The 25,044-nt window shown below is 36.3% G+C and overlaps 1 protein-coding gene across 9 annotated transcripts in view; it reads left to right on the plus strand.

Moving 5' to 3' along the window:
* LOC106096271 (signal transducer and transcription activator) overlaps positions 1–25,044 on the plus strand; it is a 150,422-nt gene that overhangs the window by 77,917 nt on the left and 47,461 nt on the right. For all 9 annotated transcript variants that reach the window (XR_009396904.1, XR_009396907.1, XR_009396906.1 and 6 more), the window contains 2 exons: positions 21,318–21,365; positions 21,735–22,532. Coding sequence is in view for 2 of the 9 variants with exons in the window: in XM_059361890.1 (XP_059217873.1) it covers positions 22,408–22,532 (125 nt within the window). In the remaining 7 variants the exon portion in view is untranslated. The remainder of the gene's footprint in view (positions 1–21,317; positions 21,366–21,734; positions 22,533–25,044) is intronic.

Here is a 25,044-nt window from a genome sequence, read left to right on the forward strand (position 1 = left end):
GTACTTTTTCCAATGCATTTATTTTTGTGTAATGGCAGACATTCTGTCTGTGGTAAATTAGATGCCGCGTAATGAACTCGACAAATGCTATCCATGGTGGAGGGTATATTAGATTCGGCCCGGCCGAACTTAGCACGCTCTTACATGTTTTTTGTTTAATTTTTTTATTATAAATTTTTATTATTTTTATTTATCTTTTTAATATTATTTTTTCATGCCATGGTTTGTCTATTCTAGGCAAGACGCCTACAACCACTGTGCATCAACTAGTCCTTATCAAAATTCATTGCAACAACTTTACGCAACACTTTAAATACGTTTTGGAATGGAGTTCTTCCACGCCAGCCCCTTTTCAATACCATCTTTGGCAAATCAATGCTCCTTACGTTAAATTGTTGATAAAATAAGATGCGATACGATGTGGTTTGATGTGAGGTATTGTGTGGTGCTGCTATGGAGCAGTAGTAAGTCATCTATTTTTGTTTTATCTTCCAGTGAGTGACAGACGAAGTCGTTGTTCATAGTGGTTTGATATGGTATTTATAGTGCAGCACACTCCTACATACCAGATTTCTTACTTCTTCACCTTTCTCTGCACTCTCATTAAGAAATTGTAGATGAGTGCATGCATGTATGCACACTTAAAAGATAAAGGTACATATCTTCATGCATACATACCTACATACATACATATAAGCTTCTTGTGAGCATCATTGCTTTGTTCAATTCACCATGGCAATATACATGCTTTATACCTTAATATTGAAAAGAAACCAAGTAGCTGTATAGTGATATATTTACCGAAACCAGACAGATAGACCGACAGAACTGTATAGCAAATAATAAATAAAGGTATTCCAAATATATAAACAATACAGTACAGCATATTTGCAATAACACAGAAAGGTATGAAGCTAAATGCCAAACAATATGGTGTTGCATATGTATTTAAGAGACACCCATAAAGAAATATCTATTCAATGGTGAAACTCTGTGCAGAGTTGTCTAGGCAGAGACCATAAGGGTATTCTTTCTCTATGTAAAGAAAAAAGTTAAAGTTTGTGTTCTTATTATTAAATGGTTATTTGTTTATTTAAAAATTAAGATTAAACTTGTACTCAATATAAGAAAAGCATTGGCATCATCAAAGGCCATCAGTTATCAATTAATGATTTTTATTCGAGTGTGTAATGTATTGAAGTATGCACCACAAATATTTATATCGCAATAAGAATTCTTGTTGTTATCTTAATAATGTTAAAAGTTTATATATGATCTTTACATCATATGAGTGTTTTGATAATAGTTTGTACAAAGATGTTGATGTCAGCAAACGGTTTGATGTGCACGTAGGTGCAATTTGTGCCAAAGTAAATTTGTGAGATGACTGGAAAACTAAAATGGATTCCTAAAGTTTTTAAATCTATTTACGGTGGCTATTTCTGGACCTTTGTTGTATGTAGCAAGTGTACAATATGTACCAAATTTCTGAACAAAGGTATGAACATTGATTTTTCCAGGGGCTCAAGAAGTCATATGGCAAAATGGGTTTATATAGTGGACTATATACGCTCTGTATACGGTATATAGTGGACTGTATACGGACAGTATTGTACATTATATATCATTTATACATTACTAATACAACGTATGCCACGTAATGATGTAGTTAATCAAATGTCATTCAACATTGTAGATCAAAGCCCAAAAACAACTTAAAAAAAAAAAAAAAACTTTGATCAAAAAATTATTTCTGTGTAAATGTGTTAGTAAGAAGGTGATATTGATCACATGTTAACAATGAATTCTTGTATACAGATGTCAATATTAAGAACCATCCTTCCCTCCATTCAATCGTCGTGTTATGTCATGTCTGTTTACATTGACGTTATTTTCTTTGTTTCTATTTTCTTTCTGCTTTTTTGTGAATTTGTTGACAATACAACTGGGAGGCAAGTGCAAAATTTCTCATGACATTCCATAGAGAAATTTTTGTGCAATTTTTCCTTGTTATTTTGTTTGCTCTTTTTTCTTTTGAATTTTTATGTGTAGAAAAAAAGATGAAATGGAAAAGTACGAGCTTATATATCTGCCTGTAAATATGAAAAAGAAAATGCATATGCAGTCAAATACAAATTCTCGGAGTCTGTGAAACAATAAAGTATTAAAAATTCCTAAAAACAAAAGAGTAGAGGAGCAGAGCTAATAGAGTCAAACCATAATTTCACTAGAATTTGAAATGGTATTTAATACAACCGTTCAATAGATTTTTTTTATACTTGTTATTGTAGTCTAATCAATGCTGAAGAATTTAAAATATTATTTAAATTTAAATATTATTTTAATATTATTATTTCAAGTTCTGTAAATTTATTTTCATCAATTATTTCTGAGAGTTCCAATAATTGAGTCAAATATATATTTCGATTTATTGGTTATTAATCTTGTAGACTTTTTTGAACTCTCACCATCAACAATATGCGAGTATGTTGTAATAATAACTTTGGGGCTTTATATATTAAACATAAGTAACTTTTGCCTTCTCATCTTCCTGTTTTCTTTAATAATTTATGCCACAACACTCGACATGTTTAATCTTTAACCAGTGAATATAACGACCACACTACATTACACCCACGACAAAGCAACATATTTGTGCTTTACTTTATGTAATCCCTAATAATAGCTCAGATTTCTACGAAATGAAAATTAATTCTGCATCCTTTTGCATCCAAGGAAAATATATAATTGTTTCACCCTATCCTATGAAGTTGCTGATGATGACGATTCTAAGAAACTTTGATTTTTCAAAAGGATGTTAAATGAGAAGAAAACAGCGTTAGAAAAATTCTTAAATTGTTTACTTTGGTTTGTTGGAAACAGTTCAGTTTTTGTTTTGTTTTATTTATTAATATTTATACCAAATGTCTTGGTGACAGAATGAAAAGTAAAGTCATTATAGACAATGAGATTAAAAAGACTTTGCAGAATGACTTTAATTTTAGCGTCGGATCAGTAAAACTATTTATTTATTTGTTATTACCAATATGAAAGATAAAATCTTATATAACAGTATTGGATTACAATTGGTAAATACATAATTTGTTGACAAACTATTGTAGTTTAAGCAGAGATATAATATTAATTGATGGTCAAACCACAACACTTCATGCAAAATTTCAGCCAAATCGATTTGAACCATACTTGGCGCAGGTGTTAGAAGTTCCAACAAAACACTTCATGCCAAATTTCAGCCCAATCTGATTTGCGCCATCTAGCGGCTCAAGACACGATCTGAAATCGGTTTATATGGGAGCTATATGAGGTTATGAACCGATTTCAGCCATACTTAGCACAGTTGTTGATAGTCAAACCAAAACACATTATGCAAAGTGTCAGCCAAATTGGATTATAATTGCATTCTCTAGCGTCTAAATAAGTCAAGATCCGAGATCAGTTCAACCGATTTAAACCATACTTGGCGCAGTTGTTGGAACAAAACAAACACTTTCTGCCAAATCCGATAATTATTGCACCCTCTAGCGACTCAAGAAGTCAAGATCCGAAATCGATTTAAATGGGAACTATCATGTTAAGAACCGATTTGAACCATACTTGGCGCAGTTGTTAGAAGTTCGAACAAAACACTTCATGCCAAATTGCAGTCAAATCGCTATATGAGGTTATGAACCGATTTAAGCCATACTTAGCACAGTTGTTGACGGTCAAACCAAAACACTTTATGCAAAGTTTCAGCCAAATCGAAGTTAAATCTCAAGAAGTTAAGATCCTAGATCATTTTAAATGGGAGCTATATCTGATTGGGTGGGTTCATATTTGAACCATACTTGGCGCAGTTGTTAGAAGTTTGAACAAAACACTTCATTCCAAATATTAGCCAAATCTGATAATAATTGAGCTCTCTAGCGACTCATGAAGTTAAGATCCGAGATCGGTTTATATGGGAGCTAGCTGAAAGTCTAAATGAAACATTTTGTGCAAAATTTCGGGCAAATTGGATAATAATTGCACCCTTTAGCGACTCAAGAAGTCAAGATCCGATATCCGTTTACATGGCAGCTATACCAAAACATGGACCGATTTGGTCCATTTACAATTCCAACCGACCTGAGAAGAAGTATTTATGCAAAATTTCAAGCACCTAGCTTTACTCATTTGAAAGTTAGCGTGCTTTCGACAGACGGACGGACGGACATGGCTAAATAGATTAATAATGTCAAGAAAATCAAGAATATACATACTTTGTTGGGTCCAAGATCAATCGTTTGATGTGTTACAAAGGAAATGACGAAATTAGTATACCCCCATCCTTTGATGGTGCGTAAAAAAATTATTGAAAAAAAAAAATTAAACTTGATGAAACACAATAAAAAAAAAACAAGTAAAAAGCATAAAGTTTGGATGCCCACCACCTCGGGTACCACCTTTCGTCATAACCCGGTGAAAAATGCATAATTTATGCACCCATAGCAGTTACATCGAAACATGGGCCAAGACCTTAAATCGAGAAATCGATATATTTGGCAGCTCTATTCAAACTTGGATCGATCTGGGCCAAATTGAATAAGAATGCCGAAGGTGCTTACACAACTCACTGTCCCAAAATTCAGCGAAATTGGACAATAAATGTGACTTTTAAGGGCCCAAGACCTTTAATCGAGAGTTTGATCTATATGGCAAAAATATGTCCAAATCTGGACCGATCTGAGCCAACTCACAACTCGAAGGTCGTAATACAACTCACTGTCTCAAATTTCGGCGACATGGCACAATAAGTGTGCCTTTTATGGGCCCAAAACCTTAAATCGAGAGATCTGTCCGAAATCTGGACCGATCCGAGCCAAATTGAAGAATGATGTCGAAGGGTTTTGGCAAAATCGGACAATAAATGTGGCTTTTATTTCCATTCGCCGAGCATCAGCATGCATTTCGAAGGCTGCATAGGACTACAACTGCTTTACATGCCATCACCGTACGCAAAAGAAGATACAACGTTCTCAAATCCCTTGTCGGCAGCTGACAAAGAAACCTTGAACTAACCACCTAATGCTTGTGGATATTGTGGGTTGAAAAATGTCTGGTCTTGTGGCGGCTACGGACACTGTGTTATCATTGAAAATATCTGTATCCGTTCACAATTGGCAGACTAATTTGCACTAATTGTTTCTAATCTCACTGTGCGTCACTTGTTTAAATGCCCAGCTAGACCCATTCAGTCCCATGGCAGCATCTTCCCTCCTTAACAAATTCAAAGGAACGGTGTTGGTTTCATCGTAGCTCTCCGATGAGGATGATTCCATCAAAACACTTAAGAAATCGATAATTGTTTTTTATTCTTGGTGTCTGGATGGATACAATGTTTTAGAGTTTTTCAAATTTTCCAAATAATTCAGCAAATTTTGCACTTACCTTCTAATGAAGAACAACCGACTTGAGGTAAAATCACAACTTCATTTGGCGAGTTTTCTATACCTGAACACTGGCTGCTGCCTTAAATCTTTATTAAAAGTTAATAAAAATTAAACAAATTTAATAATTGCCAATAAACAATATTTTTATACCCACCACCGTAGGATGCGGGTATATTCATTTTGTCATTCCGTTTGCAACACATCGAAATATCCATTTCCGACCCTATAAAGTATATATATTTTTGATCAGCGTAAAAATCTAAGACGATCTAGCAATGTCCGTACGTCTGTCCGTCTGACTGTTGAAATCACGCTACAGTAGAGATATTGGGCTGAAATTATGCACAGTCTTTTTTGTCCATATGCAGGTTAAGTTCGAAGATGGGCTATATCGGACTATATATTGATATGGCCCCTATATGGACCGATCCCCCCATATAGACCGATCTGCCACATTTATTATCCGAATTTGCTGAAATTTGGGACAGTGAGTTGTGTTAGGCCCTTCGACATCCCTCTTCAATTTGGCTCAGATCGGTCCAGATTTGGATATAGCTGCCATATAGACCGATCTCTCGATTAAAGGTTTTGGGCCCATAAAAAGCGCATTTATTGTCCGATGTCGCCGAAATTCAGCACAGTGAGTTAAGTTCAGACCCTCAATACACTTCTGCAATATGGCACAAATCGGTCCAGATTTCGATATAGCTGTCATATAGACCTGTCTCTCGATTTAAGGTTTTGGGGCCATAAAAAGCGCATTTATTGTCTGATGACGACGAAATTTTGGGACAGTGAGTTGTGTTAGGGCAGTTGACAACCATCTTCAATTTGGCCAAGATCGGTCCATATTTGAATATAGCTGCCATATAGACCCATCTCTCGATTAAAGGTTTCGGGCCCAAAAAAGGTGCATTAATTGTCCGATGGCCCCGAAATTTGGGACAGTGAGTTGTGTAGAGCCTTCGACATCTTTCTTTAATTTAGCCCAGATCGGTCCAGATTTGAATATAGCTACGATATAGATCGATCTCTCGATTTAAGGTTTTAGGCCCATAAAAGGTGCATTTATTGTCCGATGTCGCCGAAATTTGGGACAGTGAGTTGCATTAGGCTTTTCGACATTTTTATTTTTCAATATAGCTACTAAAAATACTAATATTTTGTTATACACAATTGAACAATGACTTGTACCTATTAGTATTTGGTCCAAATCGGAACATATTTCGATATAGTTGCTATGGGGCATAAGGTATGCAAATTTCACCGGATTTTGACGAAAGGTTGTTTACATATATACCCGAGGTGGTGGGTATCCAAAGTTCGGCCCGGCCGAACTTAACGCCTTTTTACTCGTTATTTTTTTTCTTACCATTGCCTTTTCGATCCATTTTGGTCTTAGCTTTTAAATTTTCATGCAACAGCTGCTTTTCATAAAACAGCTGACAAAACATCTGTTCAAAGTTGCAAATTTCTGCTGGCAAAAAAAATTCCAGTAAAAAATAGCAGATTCTCTATTTTCGAACTGTCAAAATGCGCTCTCTCGCGCGCTCTCTTCTTCTGGCAAATAAAGTACGCGAACGACTTCCAGTAAAAATTTATGAAAATTTGCACAAATTTTTGAGTTCCCGAACTGATTTTTATTTCTCGTCGTTAAAGTAAACACCAAATAATTCTCCGTCGTTTAGTTGACGATTTTCTTTCAGTTAGCGAAAGCAGCTGATTTTAATTATGTCGATTGTCGTTGAAAGAGAGTACTGGATAACAAAAGTAAAATTAGTTAAAACAATTTACAGAATTCCACTACAGGTCTCAACGTCTATATAGAGGACCCTGAAACTGAGTTCCATTTCTAACTGCCTGATCACAACACGGTCCTGCAGGCGGAATTACGGACGATCACGGAATACGTGAGATGGAACGGTATCAACGCGAGATTGTCGAGTGTGAATATCTTTGTGGACAATAGTTGTTGTTTTAGCCACATTTTCGTGTGGAGGTGTCGATCCTTGTCAAGCTGCTGTAGGTGAGCAAACTCATTCCGGTCCAAAGGTCCGATCGCCGCGGAAATAGGGTGGCCTTTGGTTATTTAAAGGTGCCAATAACTCACCTTGTCATATCGAGCATCATAGGCACTCGCTGAGACTCTCCGCTCGATACCGCTGATAGTCTGCGACTGCCGTTGCAGCTACTGCGGATGCGCCCGGTAGCTCGCAGCTAAGCTTCTCGTGACAGAAATGAACACCATACACCTTAAAGTTCCAACGTGTGTGGTGCTCACAGCTATACCGTGGCAGGACAGTAAGTTGGCCATTAGTGTGATGCTAAACTATCCATAGAAGAATTTAATCACGGCGTTGCCATATTGTCCCTATTGAATCATAAAAGTGAATCAACACACAGAAAGAAACATTCGCAACTATCCACATTCTGACAACTTTTAGTGTACAGTGTTTCTTTATACCCACCACCGTCTAGTCATTGCGCTTGTAACTCCTCGAAATATTGATCTAGGACCATATAAAGTATATATATTCTTGATCGCCTCGAAATTCTGATTCGAACTAGCCATGTCCGTCCGTCTGTCGAAATCAGATTGGGGTCCGATCTCCCGACTTGAGGCCACAATTTTCGATCCGATTTGGCTGAAATTTTGCACGTAGTGTTCTGTTATGACTCTCAACAAATGTTTTAAGTAGGGTTCAAATCGGCCAAGAATATGATATAGCTCCCATAGAAACCGATCTGCCGATTTGACTTCTTAAGCCCATGGAAGCCACAGTTTTTGTCCGATTTGGCTGAAATTTTGCACATAGTGTTCTATTATGACTTCCAATAACTGTGTCAAGTAAGGTCTAAATCGGTCAAGAACCTGATATAACTCCCATATAGACCAATCTCCCGATTTGACTTCTGGGGAGCCTGGAAGCCTTAATTTTCATCCGATTTGGCTGGAATTTTGCACATGGTATTCTGTTATGACTCCCAACCACGGAGCCAAGTACGGTCTAAATCGGTCTATAACATGATATAGCTCCCATATAAACCGATCTCCCGATTTGACTTCTTGAGCCCCTGGAAGCCACAATTTATGTCTGATTTGGTTGAAATTTTGAATGTAGTGTTCTGTTATGACTCTCAACAACTGTTTTAAGTACGGTTCAAATCGGTCAAGAATATGATATAGCTCCCATTTAAACCGATCTCCCGATTTGACTTCTTGAGTCCTTAAAAGCTTCAATTTTTATCCGATTTGGCTGAAATTTTTTCATATAGTGTTCTGTTATGACTCTCAACAACTGCGCTAAGTACTATCCAATTCGGTCTCTAACTAGATGTAGATCCGATATTTTAGCAGAATCGATGGTGGTGGGTTCCGAAGATTCGGCCGGGCCGAACTTGCACGCTTTTACTTGTTTTTTTTTTTTTTTTTAATTGCAAAAGTTTTTGTTTTTGAGATTCGAATTTGCGTTCTATTCATCCCATGATTGTGTGTTTAACAAACGCCTTACCACATTGCATCACAGACGTTTATTTACATACAGTGTTTATAATTCATTTAAAGTTAAGGTTTGTGTACATAGGGATGTATAACAACCTTGTGGGTTGAGGTGTTTTAAACTAGTTCTCAAATCCCTTAATTTGGAATGCTTCCAAGAATTTCCCTTTTTTCTGTTAAAGTTTTTTGACTGCCTTAAATTCAACTTAAGATAGATTGTCTTCACCAAAGGGTTCTACTGCAACAACAATACCCAACCCACAGTTTTGGGCTAACAACTTGTCGCCAATTGTTATAAGGCCTGGAAATTTTTCCACAGAAATCTAGGAATTAAGTTCTTTTGAAAAACTTTGCATTTCCACAAAATTTAGCAGCTGATAAAAATTCCAGTCACATTGTTGAAAATCGTTTGCCATTTATTGTATTATCTCGAAATATAACAATTTGGGCAACACACCATTATACGCAAATATTTATCTTGTTTTTGTTTGTTGGCAGAGAAGGGGAATCACCCACACCATCACCAAACTATAGGTGGAAATTAATGCCACTCTATGTTTTCCTTTCATTTAACCCGGGGCAAGCAGACATCGGAGACACACTAAGGAAGGTGCCATGGTGAATGTCGTGTGGACTTTGCTGTCGTCACTAGGTTCACATTTGTTTAATGATATAAATAATGGTTTGCTCTGGCATTAGAAAAAAAATAAACAACGAAGCAAGTCAAGTGTCGTGACTCTTTCTAACTCTGTGTTGGCTTATGATAAAATCTTAATGCAAACATGTATTGTAGAATAAAAATGAATAAAAACACAACACAGATGTTTGGTAGGATGGATGAAGAGCTTGTTTGCCACTGATTACTGGTAATCAGGGTACATTAAAGAAGAACAAAAAAAAAATACCGTTTAAAACAATATTGATCATTTTCATCATGAGATGGGGGCTTAGAAGCCTATTCTAAAAGAGTTGGAGATTATATATAGGATTATTAACAAAATACCGGCAAGTTGACAATAAGTGTTACCAATTCAAACTATCTTTTTTTTGTGAAAGTATTTTTTATTGGTTCAAATGACAAAAACATGTGGAAGTAAACTAAATGTCAGCATCCATTCGATTTTGTTCGAGATGACTACCATTTGCTTTGACTATTGCACTCAGTTTTCGATAGTCTTCTGTTTGGAGGTTAGCATGTCCACCTACGACGCTGAACGTTTGGTTTGAGTCCAGGCGTGAACATCAGAAAAAAAATTTGCAGCGGTGGTTTTTTTATGTATTTCGGTTTCATGTATTGGGTTGCCCAAAAGGTAATTGCGGATTTTTTAAAAGAAAATAAATGGATTGTTAATAAAACTTAGAATGAACTTTAATCAAATATATAATTCCCATTTTGTTCGATAACCTTTTGCCATCTTTCTGGCAAATTTAGTATTCCACGCTCATAGAACTTCTGGGCTTTATCTGCAAAAAACTGACACAAGTGCGATTTTATAGCCTCATCATTGCCGAAAGTTTTACCATTTAAGGAGTTCTGCAAAGATCGAAATAAATGGTAGTCTGATGGTGCAAGGTCAGTGCTATATTGTGGATGCATCAAAAGTTCCCAGCCAAGCTCATTCAGTTTTTGGCGAGTGACCAAAGATGTGTGCGGTCTAGCGTTGTCCTGGTGGAATATGACACCTTTACGATTGACCAATTCTGGTCGCTTCTCCTTGATGGCTGTATTGGAAGCAGCTCAAAATATACCACACCCTTCCAATCCCACCAAACAGACAGCATAACCTTCTTTTGGTGGATATCAGCCTTTGAAGTGGTTTGAGCTGGTTCACCATGCTTGGACCATGATCGTTTTCGACTAACGTTGTTGTAAACAATCCATTTTTCATCTCCAGTTATGATTCGTTTTAAAAACGAATCGAATTCAATGCGTTTAAGGTGCATATCACAAGCGTTGATTCGGTTTGTTAAATGAATTTCTTTCAATACATGTGGTACGCAAATATCAAGCTTTATCACCAGTCCAAGACTTTTTATGTGATAATGAACGGTTGATTTTGGTATATTTAACTTCTCTCCTATCTCACGCTCAGTTACATGACGATCCCATTCGATTAATGCTTTGATTTGGTCATCATCAACTTCATATGGCCGACCTGAACATGGCTCATCTTTAAGTGAAAAGTCTCCAGAACGGAATTTGCGAAACCAATTTTGACACTGTCTTCCTTTTAAGGCTTTATCACCATACACATCTCGTAACTTTTTAGCTACCTGCTCCGCGTATTTTCCTTTACGGAAATAATAAAGTAAAATATGACGAAAATGCTCCTTTGTGGGCTCCATATTAAAATTGACGCCAAACAAACAAATGTAAACAAAATTTCGCGCACTTTTTTTCTAAAGCAAGCTAAAAGTAACAGCTGATAACTGACAGAAGAAAGAATGCAATTACAGAGTCACAAGCCGTTGAAAAAATTTTTCAACGCCGACTATATGAAAAATCCGCAATTACTTTTTGAGCAACCCAATACTTTTTCGAAGAATGCTATTATACTGAATCGAACACAAATGTTGTCAATGCCTTTTTTTTAGAAACAACAACGTCCATGCCCAATGATCAAAACCACGTCGCCGAAGCAACTTTCCAAATATTTTTCCAATACCAAGCCGTATTTATTTTGACGCTAGTCTCAATAAAAACGATTGGAGGGCGGCCATCGGTAGTCACAGCTGTCCATACCATCACTAAAGACGCTAAATTACCCAGGGTGGCCGTTTAAAGGCTTAAATTCACTTATGTGCGCTCAGTTTAGTAAACAGTTTTGAAGTTAACGAATTGCTTAGTTAGGAATAAGTCTCGTCAGAGAACACGTTCATGCAAGAGCACCAACTCCTTTGCTCATTCTAGTCAAACTTTTTTTTTCTTTGGTTCAAGACTTGTAAGGCTATACCATGAGTTCGTTTTTCAATATATGTTGCATTCTTTAAGGTGTTGTGGCAGTTTTTTGCTTTTAGATCACCATGGCCATGACGGTGGCCACCGCGCGTTATACAAAAACATTTGATTCACTTTGAAGTGTATGTGTTCGCCAACAATAACCGGTTGTGATTACATCAAAATGTAACGGAAACACAGTATAACGCTTAAACTGTGTCATGAATAACTTTCTTTTTTCAAACAATATAATGACAATGAACTGTCAATAAAAGAAATATTATGTAGCTGTCATTTCAATTTTGACATTTTGACCAGTGTGAACTTGGTAAAACTTCGTGTCAGCTACCTTGTAAAGTGGAACTTCTTCAGCTTGTCAGTGCAAAAGGTTTCCTCTTTTTTGAAGCTATCATTTTAAAGTGAAACTTCTTCTGTTTGTCAGTGCAGATGGTGTTCTATTGTTTCCTTTTTCTCGAACTGTCATTTCAATTTTGACAGATATACCAGTGTGAACTTGGTAAAACTTCGTGTCAGCCACCTTGTAAAGTGGAACTTCTTCTGCTTGTCAGTGCAGAACAGGTGTTTTATTGTTTACTCTTTCTCGAAGCTGTCATTTCAATTTTGACACATATACCAGTGTGAACTTGTTGATAAATCTGCGATAGTCGAGGACGGTTTTTAAATTCAGAAGTTCCCCAGAGATTTAATGGCAGCCTGGCTGTAGATTATTGTTAGTTTTAGATAGATTTCCCGGGAAATGTGTATTCACGAGCAGTTCAAGTGTTTTCTCACTATATATTGTACATACATACGTTATTTGTATGCGAGGTACAGTTCTATCTTACTGACTAGCTGGGAAATGATTATATTCTATATTCTAATGTTAGTTTAGTTGTAGTGTAAACAGCCTTTAAATAATGAACACAGTGATATGCTTTGATTTATGTTTTATTTCTTTTCACAAGTTGAGGGGTATGTCCGATCACGTTCGCCGTTACACTTGAATGACTTGTTTTATACGATGCCAGCACGGTAACAAACCAATCGATTACAAGCGAAAGTGAGCGGCATATCGATAAACATCATAATGTCTTTTATTCTATACAATGGCTTAATGGCGTAATGTAGCTTAAACTAGACTTACATATCACTTATTTGTAGTGTAGTGCTCTTAAAGAATTTGTAGTGTTTTAATAATAAAACATTTGAGATTTGTTTACACCTTAACTAACACACACTTGGTCTAAGAAAGAATATTAAGAAAGATCAAATTCATTTCACCAAAAGCCGAAGGAAGGTGGAAAGTATGAACAAATGAATTTCATGTTTCCCTCCAAAAGATTAAAAGCCATTAAAATTGTCTCGTCTGCCCTTTGGTTTGGTTTAAAAGAGAGGACGTGACATAAGACCAAAGTCACAACACAATCAAAAGAGTCCCAGTGGGAAAAGGTAATCAATGGGATATGAGAAGGTAATCGATAGCGTCTATAGCTTATTGATTTCATAATACGCTATTCTTAACACAGGAGATGTCCTAGGAAAAGAATAATTTAAAGAAATATTTATTGTTCTTCCTTCGAGCACTATAAAATTCGTTTAATAGAAAACATTATTTAACAATGTATTGGGAAAGAATTTTTTAACTAATGCGTTATTATTCTATAATACATTATCCTTTTTATAAATTTAATTTGTGTTTGTTTGTTCCGTATAGACTCAAAAACGGCTGAACCGATTACTTTGAATCTTTCACAGATTGTGTAGGTTGGTCTGGAAGGAAACATAGGGTATATAATTTTCTGATAAAAGTGGACCGATCGGGACAATATGGGATTCATATAAAATGTATTCAAGAGTAGAGTACGAATTTTATAATAAAATTTGAGTCCAAATTCCTGGGGGGCCGCCCCAGCCCCAAAGCCCCTTAAAATAGGTTTATTTGACGATCATGACAATATGGGACTCAAATGAAAGGTATTCGGGTGTAGATTACGAATATGGTCAGAAAGTGAGAATAGGCTTTATAATTTATTGACAACGGAAGGGGCCCACCCTTACCCCAAAAACTCCACCCCAAATAAAAAGTGGACCGATAAGGACGATATAATTATCGAATGAAAAGTATACGGGAGTAGATAACGAATCTGGCATACAAATTCATGTTGAAGTATAAGGGGTCACCCCACTCCCACAAAAACGCCCAAAGTGGGCACATTAGTCAATCACGGATAAAAGGGGCTCGGTTTGTTTGTTCCGTATAGACTGTAAAACGGTAGAACCGATTTTCTCGGTTCTCGGTGCAAGGAAACATAGGCTATATTATTTGTCGATATCGGAAAGGAGGCGGACCCTAATGCCAAAAACACAAAATCAAAAGTGGACCGATCGGGACAATATAGGTATCAAATGAAATGTATTAGAGAGTAGAATACGAATATGTTACTAAAATTTGAGTCTAAGTACAAACAGACATTGGACGTTCATTTCAATATGGGGCTTGAATGAAAGGTATTTGAGAGTAAAAAATGAACTTGATATCCAATTTTGGAACCAAGTTTTTTTTTTTTGGGGGGGGTACGCCCTAAAACACCCCTAAACTGAATTTCATTTCCGTTGGGAATAAAGAACGAATTTTGGAAAATTTGGAAGTGGAGCATGAATTTGATATTCATATTTGAGTCGAACTGTCTGAGGTGCCATCCCTCCCCTAATGAGAACATTACGAAACGAGAAGGGGCAAATTCTCACACATCAGTGAGTGCTTTCCGAGTCAAGTTTAAACTCAATGATAAGGGACCTTTTTTATCCGATGTTCTCGCCAGGATTCGAACGCGTTCAGCGTCATAGGCTACAATGGCATGAATTCGATATGCGCATTCAGGGCGAAGTGTCCCCACCCTAAAAAGATATTAGAGAGTTAAAGAAGGCGCAACGGAACGGGCCCGGTTCGGCTAGAATTATAAGAAATCAAATTATCTATCCTTCGAAATACATTGAATAATTTATTCTGCAAAATGTAAAAATAGCAAAAAATTCTCTTTTATTGCTAAATACAGCATTAATTTTAAACACTATTATGGAAAAGTTTGCTGTCTAGGAAGCGAGAATTTATTCGGGAAATCGCTTGTAATACAACTCACTGCTTAAAATTTCAGCAAAATCAGGTCATAGGTTGGCATTTTATTAGCCAATGAAAAAAGCCAAAAATAGTCTGATTAAGTCGAAAAATTCAATTTTTAATAATTGTTTTACTTAGAAAAGTCTTTCATTCTACACAATGCAAGGCAAACTAAATCATGTATGTTTTTTGACGCGACAAGAAGGTAAAAACAGATAACGGAATGCCAAAATGAAGAAGAATCGTCACTCTCAAAAACATACGTTCCCACTTTATTTGATGTGGTATTACACTAGAGCTGGCAAAATATGGATGACACCAGCGATATTTAACTTTTGACTGAATATCGATTGATATTTTTCCGATGGATACAATCGGAAAATTTAATTTTTTTTTGCAAAATTAAACAAAAATAAGCGATTCGAGACTAAATGTATCCTTTAAGATACATTGAGATACCTTTATTCTTTGAGATATCTTATAAAATGTCAATCCTATAACGAATTATATTAAGTGTTCCAAATGTAATACATTCGCCATTTTCCCACTGGGATGATGAGGTTACCAAAGAACATCATAGAGATACCACTGCACCTGATAGCAGAAACCAAACCTAAAACAATTTGAATATATTTTTCTTGCAATAGAAAACGAAATCCTTAACAATAAATGCGGCTATCTCAGTGCAAAGACTGAAAAACAAAAATTATAGAAAACAATCACGTACATGGCTCAACCACACATACTTACACAACATACTATCATACATATTAAAAATCCATTAGAACAATGGCCCCTGCAGACAAAGGTGTTTTGTTGGCTTGGATGACTTGTAAATGACAACTGGCTGGCGTATCATAGGCAGTTAGCAGGGATGAGCGACCAACCGATTTAGCCAAACTAAATACTAAACGATGAACAACATTTTTTGTTGTCGAAGTTGTTGTTGTTGCCCATGCCAATAGCATATCTTTGTGCTGGATACAGCGAGCAAGGATTTTTTTGTTTGAAAACTAACAAAGATATGAAAATGTGTACTTTGTGTGTGTGTGTGTGTATTTGTGTTGATAAGCATCACATGACCCAGCTATATCATAAAACGGAAAAGTTAACCTTCTTCATCTCCCATGTTATAAAGGATAAGGGAAAGACAAGGCTAGCTACAAATGATTTTTAAACTCTAGAAATGATAGACATTAACCTACCATCATTAATGAGTCACGTCATTTCACTCTGTCCTACCTACCTGTTTCCTCACTAAAGAGTTCAAAGTCAATAAGATGCAGGCCGCCCAACTAGCAGATACTGTTGAACGTTTTCGGAAAATTTTTATATGGAACAATATCTGTGCAAGGTTTGTTCCATAACTGACAGTCCCGATATCTAGTATCCTCGTATGAAGTCCTGTCCCCACTCTGATATGACCTCGAATACACTTGATCCTTGTAAAAAGTTTAAAATCAGTACCCTGTCAGGAGGCCACCATAGGGCAGAGATTAGCATGTCCGCCTATGACGCTGAACGCCTGGGATCGAATCCTGGCGAGACCATTACAAAAATATTCAGCGGCAACATTTGTGAGGTACTATGCCATGTAAAACTTCTCTCCAAAGAGGTTTCGAACTGCGGCACGCCGTTCGGATTCGGCTGTAAAAAGGAGGCCCCTTATCGTTGAGCTGAAACTTGAATCGGACTGCACCCATTGATGTGTGAGAAGTTCTATTCCTTAGTGGAATGTTCATGGACAAAATTTGCAATTTTTACCTGTCATACAGATGTGGAATAGTGGTTTCTTTGCTGGAAGTAGCAGAGATGAAATATCTAATAGCTGCAATTGTAGACTTCTTCGTCCGGCATGAGAACTGTTTTTATTTTTTTTTCTTTTCGCGGGCAGCAGCATCATTTTATACCGAGTACAGTTCATTATTGCTATCAGCTCCTGTCGTCAATCCCTAGCCTGCATCTATTGGAGATCATCGCCGGAGATAAATAACGACAGTATCGATACTATCGTTAATTTGCCATCACCTATATTTCAAACGAAAATGAGAAGTAAAAATCTGAAACTCGACTTATATAGATGCAATATCAAAGCACAGATCGAATAAAATCAGTTGGAAGTCATGAGAGAAATCATTGTGAACAATTTTAGCCTAAACAGATGAAAATTGCGCCCTCTATAGACGCAATGTATCTAAAGAATACAGTCTCGGATCGCCTATTTTTGTTAAATTTTGTAAAAAATTTAACTTTGCCAATAATATCGATAGATCGCCTATATAGAAGCAATATTTTGATATTACACAGACCAAATAAAATCATTTGGAAATCACGAGAGAAATCATTGTAAACAAGTTTAGCCTAAACAAATGAACATTACGCCATCTATAAGCGCAATGTATCTTAAACGATACAGTCTCGGATCGCCTATTTTTGTTCAATTTTGCAACAAATTTAACTTTGCCGTTAGCATCGATAGGAAAGATATCAATCGATATTTAGACAAAAAATAAAATATCTATAGTATCGATATTGTTATCAATATTTTGCCAGCTCTACCATATAGTGAAGACCTAGTTCTTTATAAATGCCTTTTTGTAGCATGTTTTTAATTTTTTTACCGTTCTTGATCAGGGTCTACTTATACTTCGTAGCTGACCAGTATATCTATAGCTGTCCAGCTATCCCCCAGCCTCTGACCCCGATAGACGCCTGAGCTCTTTCCTTCTACCATGTTCTCATTCTGTTCAAATGTAACTGTTACCGTCACCAAATTAAAAACCACGCCGCCATTTAATACTTACATTCGCCTTTGAAGTTTCTAAACTAATGTTATATATCAAAGATAAATTACCTGTGTATAAATGAGATCCTGCAGACTCCTGCCTAGCTATCAGTACCTGTTGGCGCTTTCACAATATTGTGTAATTTAGTTATTTTGTTTGTGTTTACATTGTGCGCATACATATTATTTATTTGTTTTATTTATAAACACAATATAAATTTCGTTCTCAAATGTCGTTGAAATTTCAATATTCGTGCTCAGGTAAATAAGTGAAAGAGAGCGAATGAGAGAAATGTATGGGGGCTTCGCGTGCCCCCACACCTTTTTCTACGCACATACATACGTATGTATGTACCTTTGTTTGAGACAAACCAACAGCGAAAGGCCGATTGTCATACTTAAATACGATTAGAGCTTCTGCTACGCTTCTGTTTATTGGCATATGTGGGGTTGTAAAGTGTGTGTGATTGGTAGGGTAGATTTGCGTACATTTATTTGTTGTTTTGCTATAGACTAATCGTTATTTGAGATGTCACTGTTTTTTTAACGCCTTAGCTTGCTCATTGTGCCGGCGAAAGGAAGACTCATATTGCATACAAGTATAAGCAATTAATCAAATAATTGGTATTCATATTAAATATAAGGATAGATTAAAGGTTGTATGTTTTTAACTTGTCACAGAGAGTTTTTCTTTTTTATAATAAGATTTCCAATGAAAATTTAGTTTAAATTTTTTTAGGAGGCCTGTCCCGGTTTTCGAATTTGCAAAACGCAGAAACCTGCCTTACTTATATTTTCCGACCTTATACTTATAAGGTTTAAATTCACTTTAGGTTCTTCTAACTGGAGAGAAATTCGATTAAAGTATGCATTATAACTTTTATGTGGTAAAGTTGGCATAAATGAAGCTAAAGAAATTCTTTCGTATTGCGTCTTCTAAAACCGAAACGGGCCTATATATTTCTATTTCTAACAACTAGCAGAACCGGGCACGCTCAGCTGCGTTTTTTTAACTCTCCAATAACTTTTTGGGTTGAGACCCTTCGACCTGAATGTGTATATCGAATTCGTGCCACAGTAGCCTATGTCGGCCTATAACACTTAACGCCTGGGTTTCAATCCTGGCAATAAAATCGGACAATATTTAAAACGGTGGTGATCGCTTTCTTAATGCTAGCGACATTTGCCATGCATGGTCATGTAAAAAATTCTCCCCAAAGAGGTGTTGCAGTGCGGCACGCCATTCGGACTTGGCTATAAAAAAAGTCCCTTATCATTGAGTTTAAACTTGAATCGGAAAGCTTTCATTGATGTGTGCGAAGTGTGCTCCCTCTCGGTTCTTGGGTAAATTTTTACTCCACTCCCAAATACCTTTCTTTTCAGTCCTATATTATCGTATTGGTAAATATTTCCGCTTTAGAGAGACACTCAATTCGTGCTCTAATTTCAAATACATTGAATATGAGCCCCATAATGGCATGATCGGTAAATAAAGTCTTTAAGGGTGAGATGAACCCCAGGGTCTTTGTTCCGAAAATGAGTATCAATTTCCCAATCAATTTAAACATCAAATAGCTTTTTTAGAATAGGGAGGTGTTTTCAGGTGGGGCAGTTCCCCAAACACATGGCTCTTCAATTGGATATCAAATTCGTTTTTTTTCTCTCAAAAACCTTTCGTTTGAGCTCTACATTGTCGTGATTGGTCTATATACCCATTTGGCGGGTTTTGGACGGCCCCCGAGGCACCCAACCCCAACAATTGAAACCATGTTTTGTTTTGACTGTGAGAGAGCAAAAAAAAAAATTCGAACGAATCGCGTTACCAATCTCCGAGATCTAGTGTTTTTGAAAGTTAGGGTAATGAGAAGTGTTTTTTAGGAGAGCGATGGCACTCAGACATTTCGACTCAAATATGGATATCAAATTCGTGCTGCACTCCCAAATCTATTTAATGTTAGCCCCATATTGCCATGGTTGGTAAATATGAACTGTTTGGAGGCTGTTTGGGGGCTGGGGCGGCCACCGGCACTTTGCCCTGAAAATAGATATCAAATTCGTTATTTACTCCCAAATACCGTTGATTTGAGCTCCATATTGCCATAATCGGAAATGAAGTTTAGTTTAGGGGGTGCTTTAGGGCGTAGCCCCAAACACTTAGCTCCATAATTGGATATCAAATTCGTTTTCTACTCTCAAATACCTTTCATTTGAGTCCCATATTGTCATTATTGGTCAACCAATTTGACTTATTTTTTTTAAGGAAAAGCCCCACCTAGACTTGAACACAAATGTTAATGTCATATTCGTAATCTACTCTCAAATACCTTTCATTTGAGTCCCATATAGAAATGGTCGGCTAATATGCCCATTTGGGGGTGTAGGGGTGGGACGACCTCTCATTACTTGGACCTAATTTTGTATACCATATATGTAATCTACTGTCGATTTTTCATTTGAGACCCATATTGACATGAACGTCGAATATATCTGTTTAGAGGAGTTTTTGGGTTGGGTAGAGGAGTTTTTGTGTTGTTGGGTTAAGGGGGATGGACCACCCCCATCCGATATCTTAAAATTATATAGCCTATATTTCTTTCCAGACAAACTTACACAATGTGTGAAAATTCTAAAAATCCTTCCGCCGTTTTTGATTCTAGGGCACAAACAAAAAAACTTATATAGTCCCATATAGTCATGATGGGTCATGTGCCCATTTAAGGCGTTTTTGAGGGTAGGTTGACCCCCTATAATTCAAACTGATTTTTTATGGCAGATTCATAATCCCGAAAACCTTTCATTTGAGGCCCATATCGACATGAACGTCCAATATGTCTGTTTGGGGAAAATTTGGGGTGGCCCCATGGGTACTTGGACCCAAATTTTAATACCATTTCCAATACCTTTCATTTGATACCCATATTGTCCCGATCGGTACACTTTTGATTTTGGGTGGTGTTTGTGGGTAACGGGAAAGGGTCCACCCTCTCCCGAAATCAAAAAATTACAAATCCTATATATCTTTCCTGACCATATTCGCAATCTTCTCCCAAATACCTTTAATTTGAGTCCCACTATGTCATGATCGTCATAAAAAAAAAACTTATTTTAGGGCGTTTTGGGGTTGGGGCGGCCCCCCAGTTACTTGGACCCTATTTTTAATATGAAATTCGTACTTCATTCCTGAATACTTTTCATTTGAGTCCCATATTGTCCAGATCGGTCCACTTTTACTTTTGTGGTAAGGGGGAGCGTCCGCCCCCCTTACGATATCAAAATATTTGTGAAAATTTCAAGATAATCGGTTCAGCCGTTTTCGAGTCTATAAGGAACAAACAAACACAAATTTAATTTTATATATAAGAAGATTATTTATTTAAGATTTAAATTTTTTATAGTAAAAAAATCTATATGATGAATAATTTTATAGTAAGTTTTTTTAATAATATGATTTTTTTTAAATTAAGTTCGTTTGTCCTCTATAAACAACATAGTAATTAATTTTAATTTTTTTTTTGTTAATTTTAATAAAAATATTTTTCTTTCAGATATTTTAATATACCATTGCCAAACACTTGGATTTTGTTATAAAAAAGGTAAGAACAAAAAAAGAATATGTATGATTAGTTTTCCTATTAATTTCTGACATACTGGTCTATAATAATTTTGTCATTGTACAAAAAAAAAGTTAATAATGGGTTAGAGTAGTTTCTTCTTCTGTGTTGTTATCACACAGTGTTTTTTTTTTTCCAAAAAAAAAGTTGCGTACCGAGATATAAAAACGAATATGAAAATTTATGTGATTTCCTAATTGAGGAAATTTTTCATGGGGTTTTTTATTTAATGTATTAAAAATGTAGGAGACATACATATGCCTATATCAAAACATAACAACATTCTAACATATTGCCGTTATTAAAACATTTTTTATATCTTCTGCGAATTTGCTTTATTTTTCATTTTAGTATATGTTCTCGTTCATCCAAAAGTAAATGAAACAAACATACATCAAAATTAATATCATAAAATAATAAGTCACCACCACTACATAACAAAAAATAAGTAATCTGGAACCAAGGTCATTGTCACCCAACTGCACCGCCAACTAATATCCTAATCAAACCAATACATAACTTCATATTTTTAATAATTGGCAGAAATAAAAAAAAAATCACTTAAAACCACCACCACAACACCATCAAATATTGAATTCTAATCATTTTGGGTTGGATGATTAACTCCAACACCTATGTGCGTACGTCATCATCTTACTCACCACACCACGGCTGTCTCTAATTCATAACCTAATTTCATACACTCTAAAGCATAAATTGTGAGTGCCCGGACCAATGGTGGTGGTGCTCATGGATGTCCTTGCCCCCAGCAGACATCAATCAAATTATAATTGTCAATTAGGATAAATAGTCAGAAAGTAAAGAAAAACAATACCAAAGGATTTAAATTGCAATTGATTCTGATTTAAACATTTGATTCGGTTAACGAAAAAAACAGAAAAAAGAGAGCTTTTGCATACAGAGACGCAAAGCATTGAGAAGTGTGGTGGGAGTACAAGGACAATTGGTTAGATAGATCGCTGCCTAACGATAGTTTGCCATAACGTCCAGACAATTTCACAAAATGAATCTGTGGAAGAGAATCTCATGCAATCCAGATGTGAAACAGTCGATGATACAGTACTATGATGAAAAGGGTTTAGCCGATATACGAGTCTATTTGGCACCTTGGATTGAGGAAAGAATTATGTAAGTATGAAAGTTCTTTCTAATAGGGAGGGCTTACACTAAAAAGTACAACAATTAAATAAGCATTTAATCAATGATTTATACAAGTTAAGAAAAACCTATAACCATAGCCAGCTCACCTTATTTGTAGCGACATTCATCACAATCATCGAATAGTTGATCTGTTCGCGTACTTTTCCAGTAAAAAGCAGAACTTTTTGAGCACGCACCGCGTACTTTTTCAGTAAAAATTTGCAGAAGAGTGAGAACAGCCTCTATTCTCTTTTGCTATTTTTTTTTGAAACCAACAGCTGGTTGTCATAAAACAACTATTCGATGCAGCAAATTTCTGATGGGGAAAAACCTCCAGTAGATATTTGCAAACTCTGAATTATCAGACTCTCAATTCTCTCTTCTGTTCTGTTAAAAAAGGTACGCGAACGACTTTCAGTAACAATTTGTGCAAATTTACAAACATTTTTGAGCAAAAATTATTTTGTGACGAACACGCATATTGTCAGCATGCGTACAAATAATTCACAATAGAGCTACATCATTGACAGCCAAATTATAAGTATGCCAAATGCGGGGAGTACACTGAACATCAAACTTCCTCATCGTGTGTATGTGTTTTCCCAAAAACATCGTTTTCTTTTTCGTTCCTTCGGAGTTTTAGTATTCAAAATTCTTCTTAGCTGTAGCTTCTTCATTCATTCTGACATCATCACCTGGCCAATACAACCTTTATATTTTGATATGTTTAACTATGCCAACTTCATCATGCAACTCGTCGTTCATACGACGCCGATGTTCTCCATCAACGCAGGCTGTTCCATAGATTTTACAAAAAATTCTTCTCTCGAACACTCCAAGAGCTGACTCGCAAGTACTTATGCTTCGAAGTCATATAACAAGACGATCTTTTAAAAGTTAGCTTTGTTCCTTTGTTTCTGAGGGGTAACATTGTTCGTCTGCCTAAACGAGCATCATGTGGTCTCTTATGAGTACCTATTCACTTCTGTATCTCGTATAATTTTCTCCAACAGAAAATTAAAGAGATCACACGATAAGCAGTCTCCCTGTTTGCAACCTAGTTTGGTATTGAACAGTTCGGATAGGTTCTTTCCTGTTTTTGCTGAGGAACGTGTATCAGTAGGCGTCATCCAAACCAAACATACCTCCCAAGGTATAGGACTGTCGAAAGCGGCTTTGTAGACAAGGAAGATATGGTAAGTATTGATCTGTCCTTCTCGAATCTTTTCCAAGATTTGTCGCATTATGATTATTATAATTATTATTTGGTCCAGGTCGCGTTTGTAGGGAGCAATTATATCATTGACTTTAGATATTAATCTTTCACAGAGTACGCTCGAGGACATCTTGTATGCGATGGGAAACAGACTTGTTCTTCTATAATTGTCAAAAACTGTCAGTCTTGCTACCTTTCTTGTTCACGGGACATTGTATGCTGAGGTTCCAATTATCGGTTATACGTTCTTCTAGTCAAATTGCGCAGAAGAGCTTATACTTTCCCCTCATTATTCTGACTAGGCGGTATACATTCTTTGCCATCATAAGGAATTGGTTCTGTGGTGTCCTCGTCACCGCTACTATCGGATACAAGCAGCTGGGATGGATGTTCTTTCCATATCCTAAGCATCCCATCTGTAGCAATTACATTTATTGGCTTTAGCAGCATTTCGACACTCTTGGTTGTATCGTGAATTTCTTGGGGGAGGGCTCTGGTACCAACATTTTCTATGGAGTAGGCCGCTATATCGGGACAAAGAGTGCTTTCATGAAGCAATTGGCTCAGTCGAATGGTGTATACCGATGTCATCTGTGGCGTTTGTAGCTTTTCGACTTCCAGCTTCCGTGCAGTGTCAGATTGTATTGATCTGATTCAATGTTCGTTCCCCGTCTAACACACTGGATGAATGCCTTCCATCTATAACAACATGATTAATTTGATTTAATTTCGCCAAATAATCTGTTAGAGGCATAGACAATAAATCATATCAATGTCTTATGCGACTCTTTGCAAAACTGCCAACTACGACGGTTAGAAATGAACGAAAAAAATTTGAGCAACAGCATGATTATGAATGAAAAAAGAAGATGTTGTGAATGTAAAGAAGATGATTTAATTAAATTTCAACCAGTAATGTTCACTGTTTGCTTTTGAACTATAAATTATATTCTCAAGATACGTTTAGCCTTAGCTTTTATTTTTTTTATGTGTAACAACTAATGTGAGACCAGGCAGCTTTTAGAGTATGTGCTTCACTTACCTTTGAATTATACTTCAGTGAGTGGCTTAATCAGAACCATTACAGCTGTTTTCAAATAATTCACAATAGGTTCCTTGTCTATATTTTTTTATCAGCCAAATCAAAAACAGGGATGTCAACTACGCATTAAATTGTGTGCTTTTTGGGCCACTCTTTTATATAAATTTAAGTTTTTTATCCTAATATTCTGTTGCTGTTTGCGTGGGGAGTGCAGTCCGATTAAAATTTTATATTTATGATCT

This window comes from Stomoxys calcitrans, chromosome 2 (assembly GCF_963082655.1).
Source record: "Stomoxys calcitrans chromosome 2, idStoCalc2.1, whole genome shotgun sequence".
NCBI classification, from domain to species: domain Eukaryota; kingdom Metazoa; phylum Arthropoda; class Insecta; order Diptera; family Muscidae; genus Stomoxys; species Stomoxys calcitrans.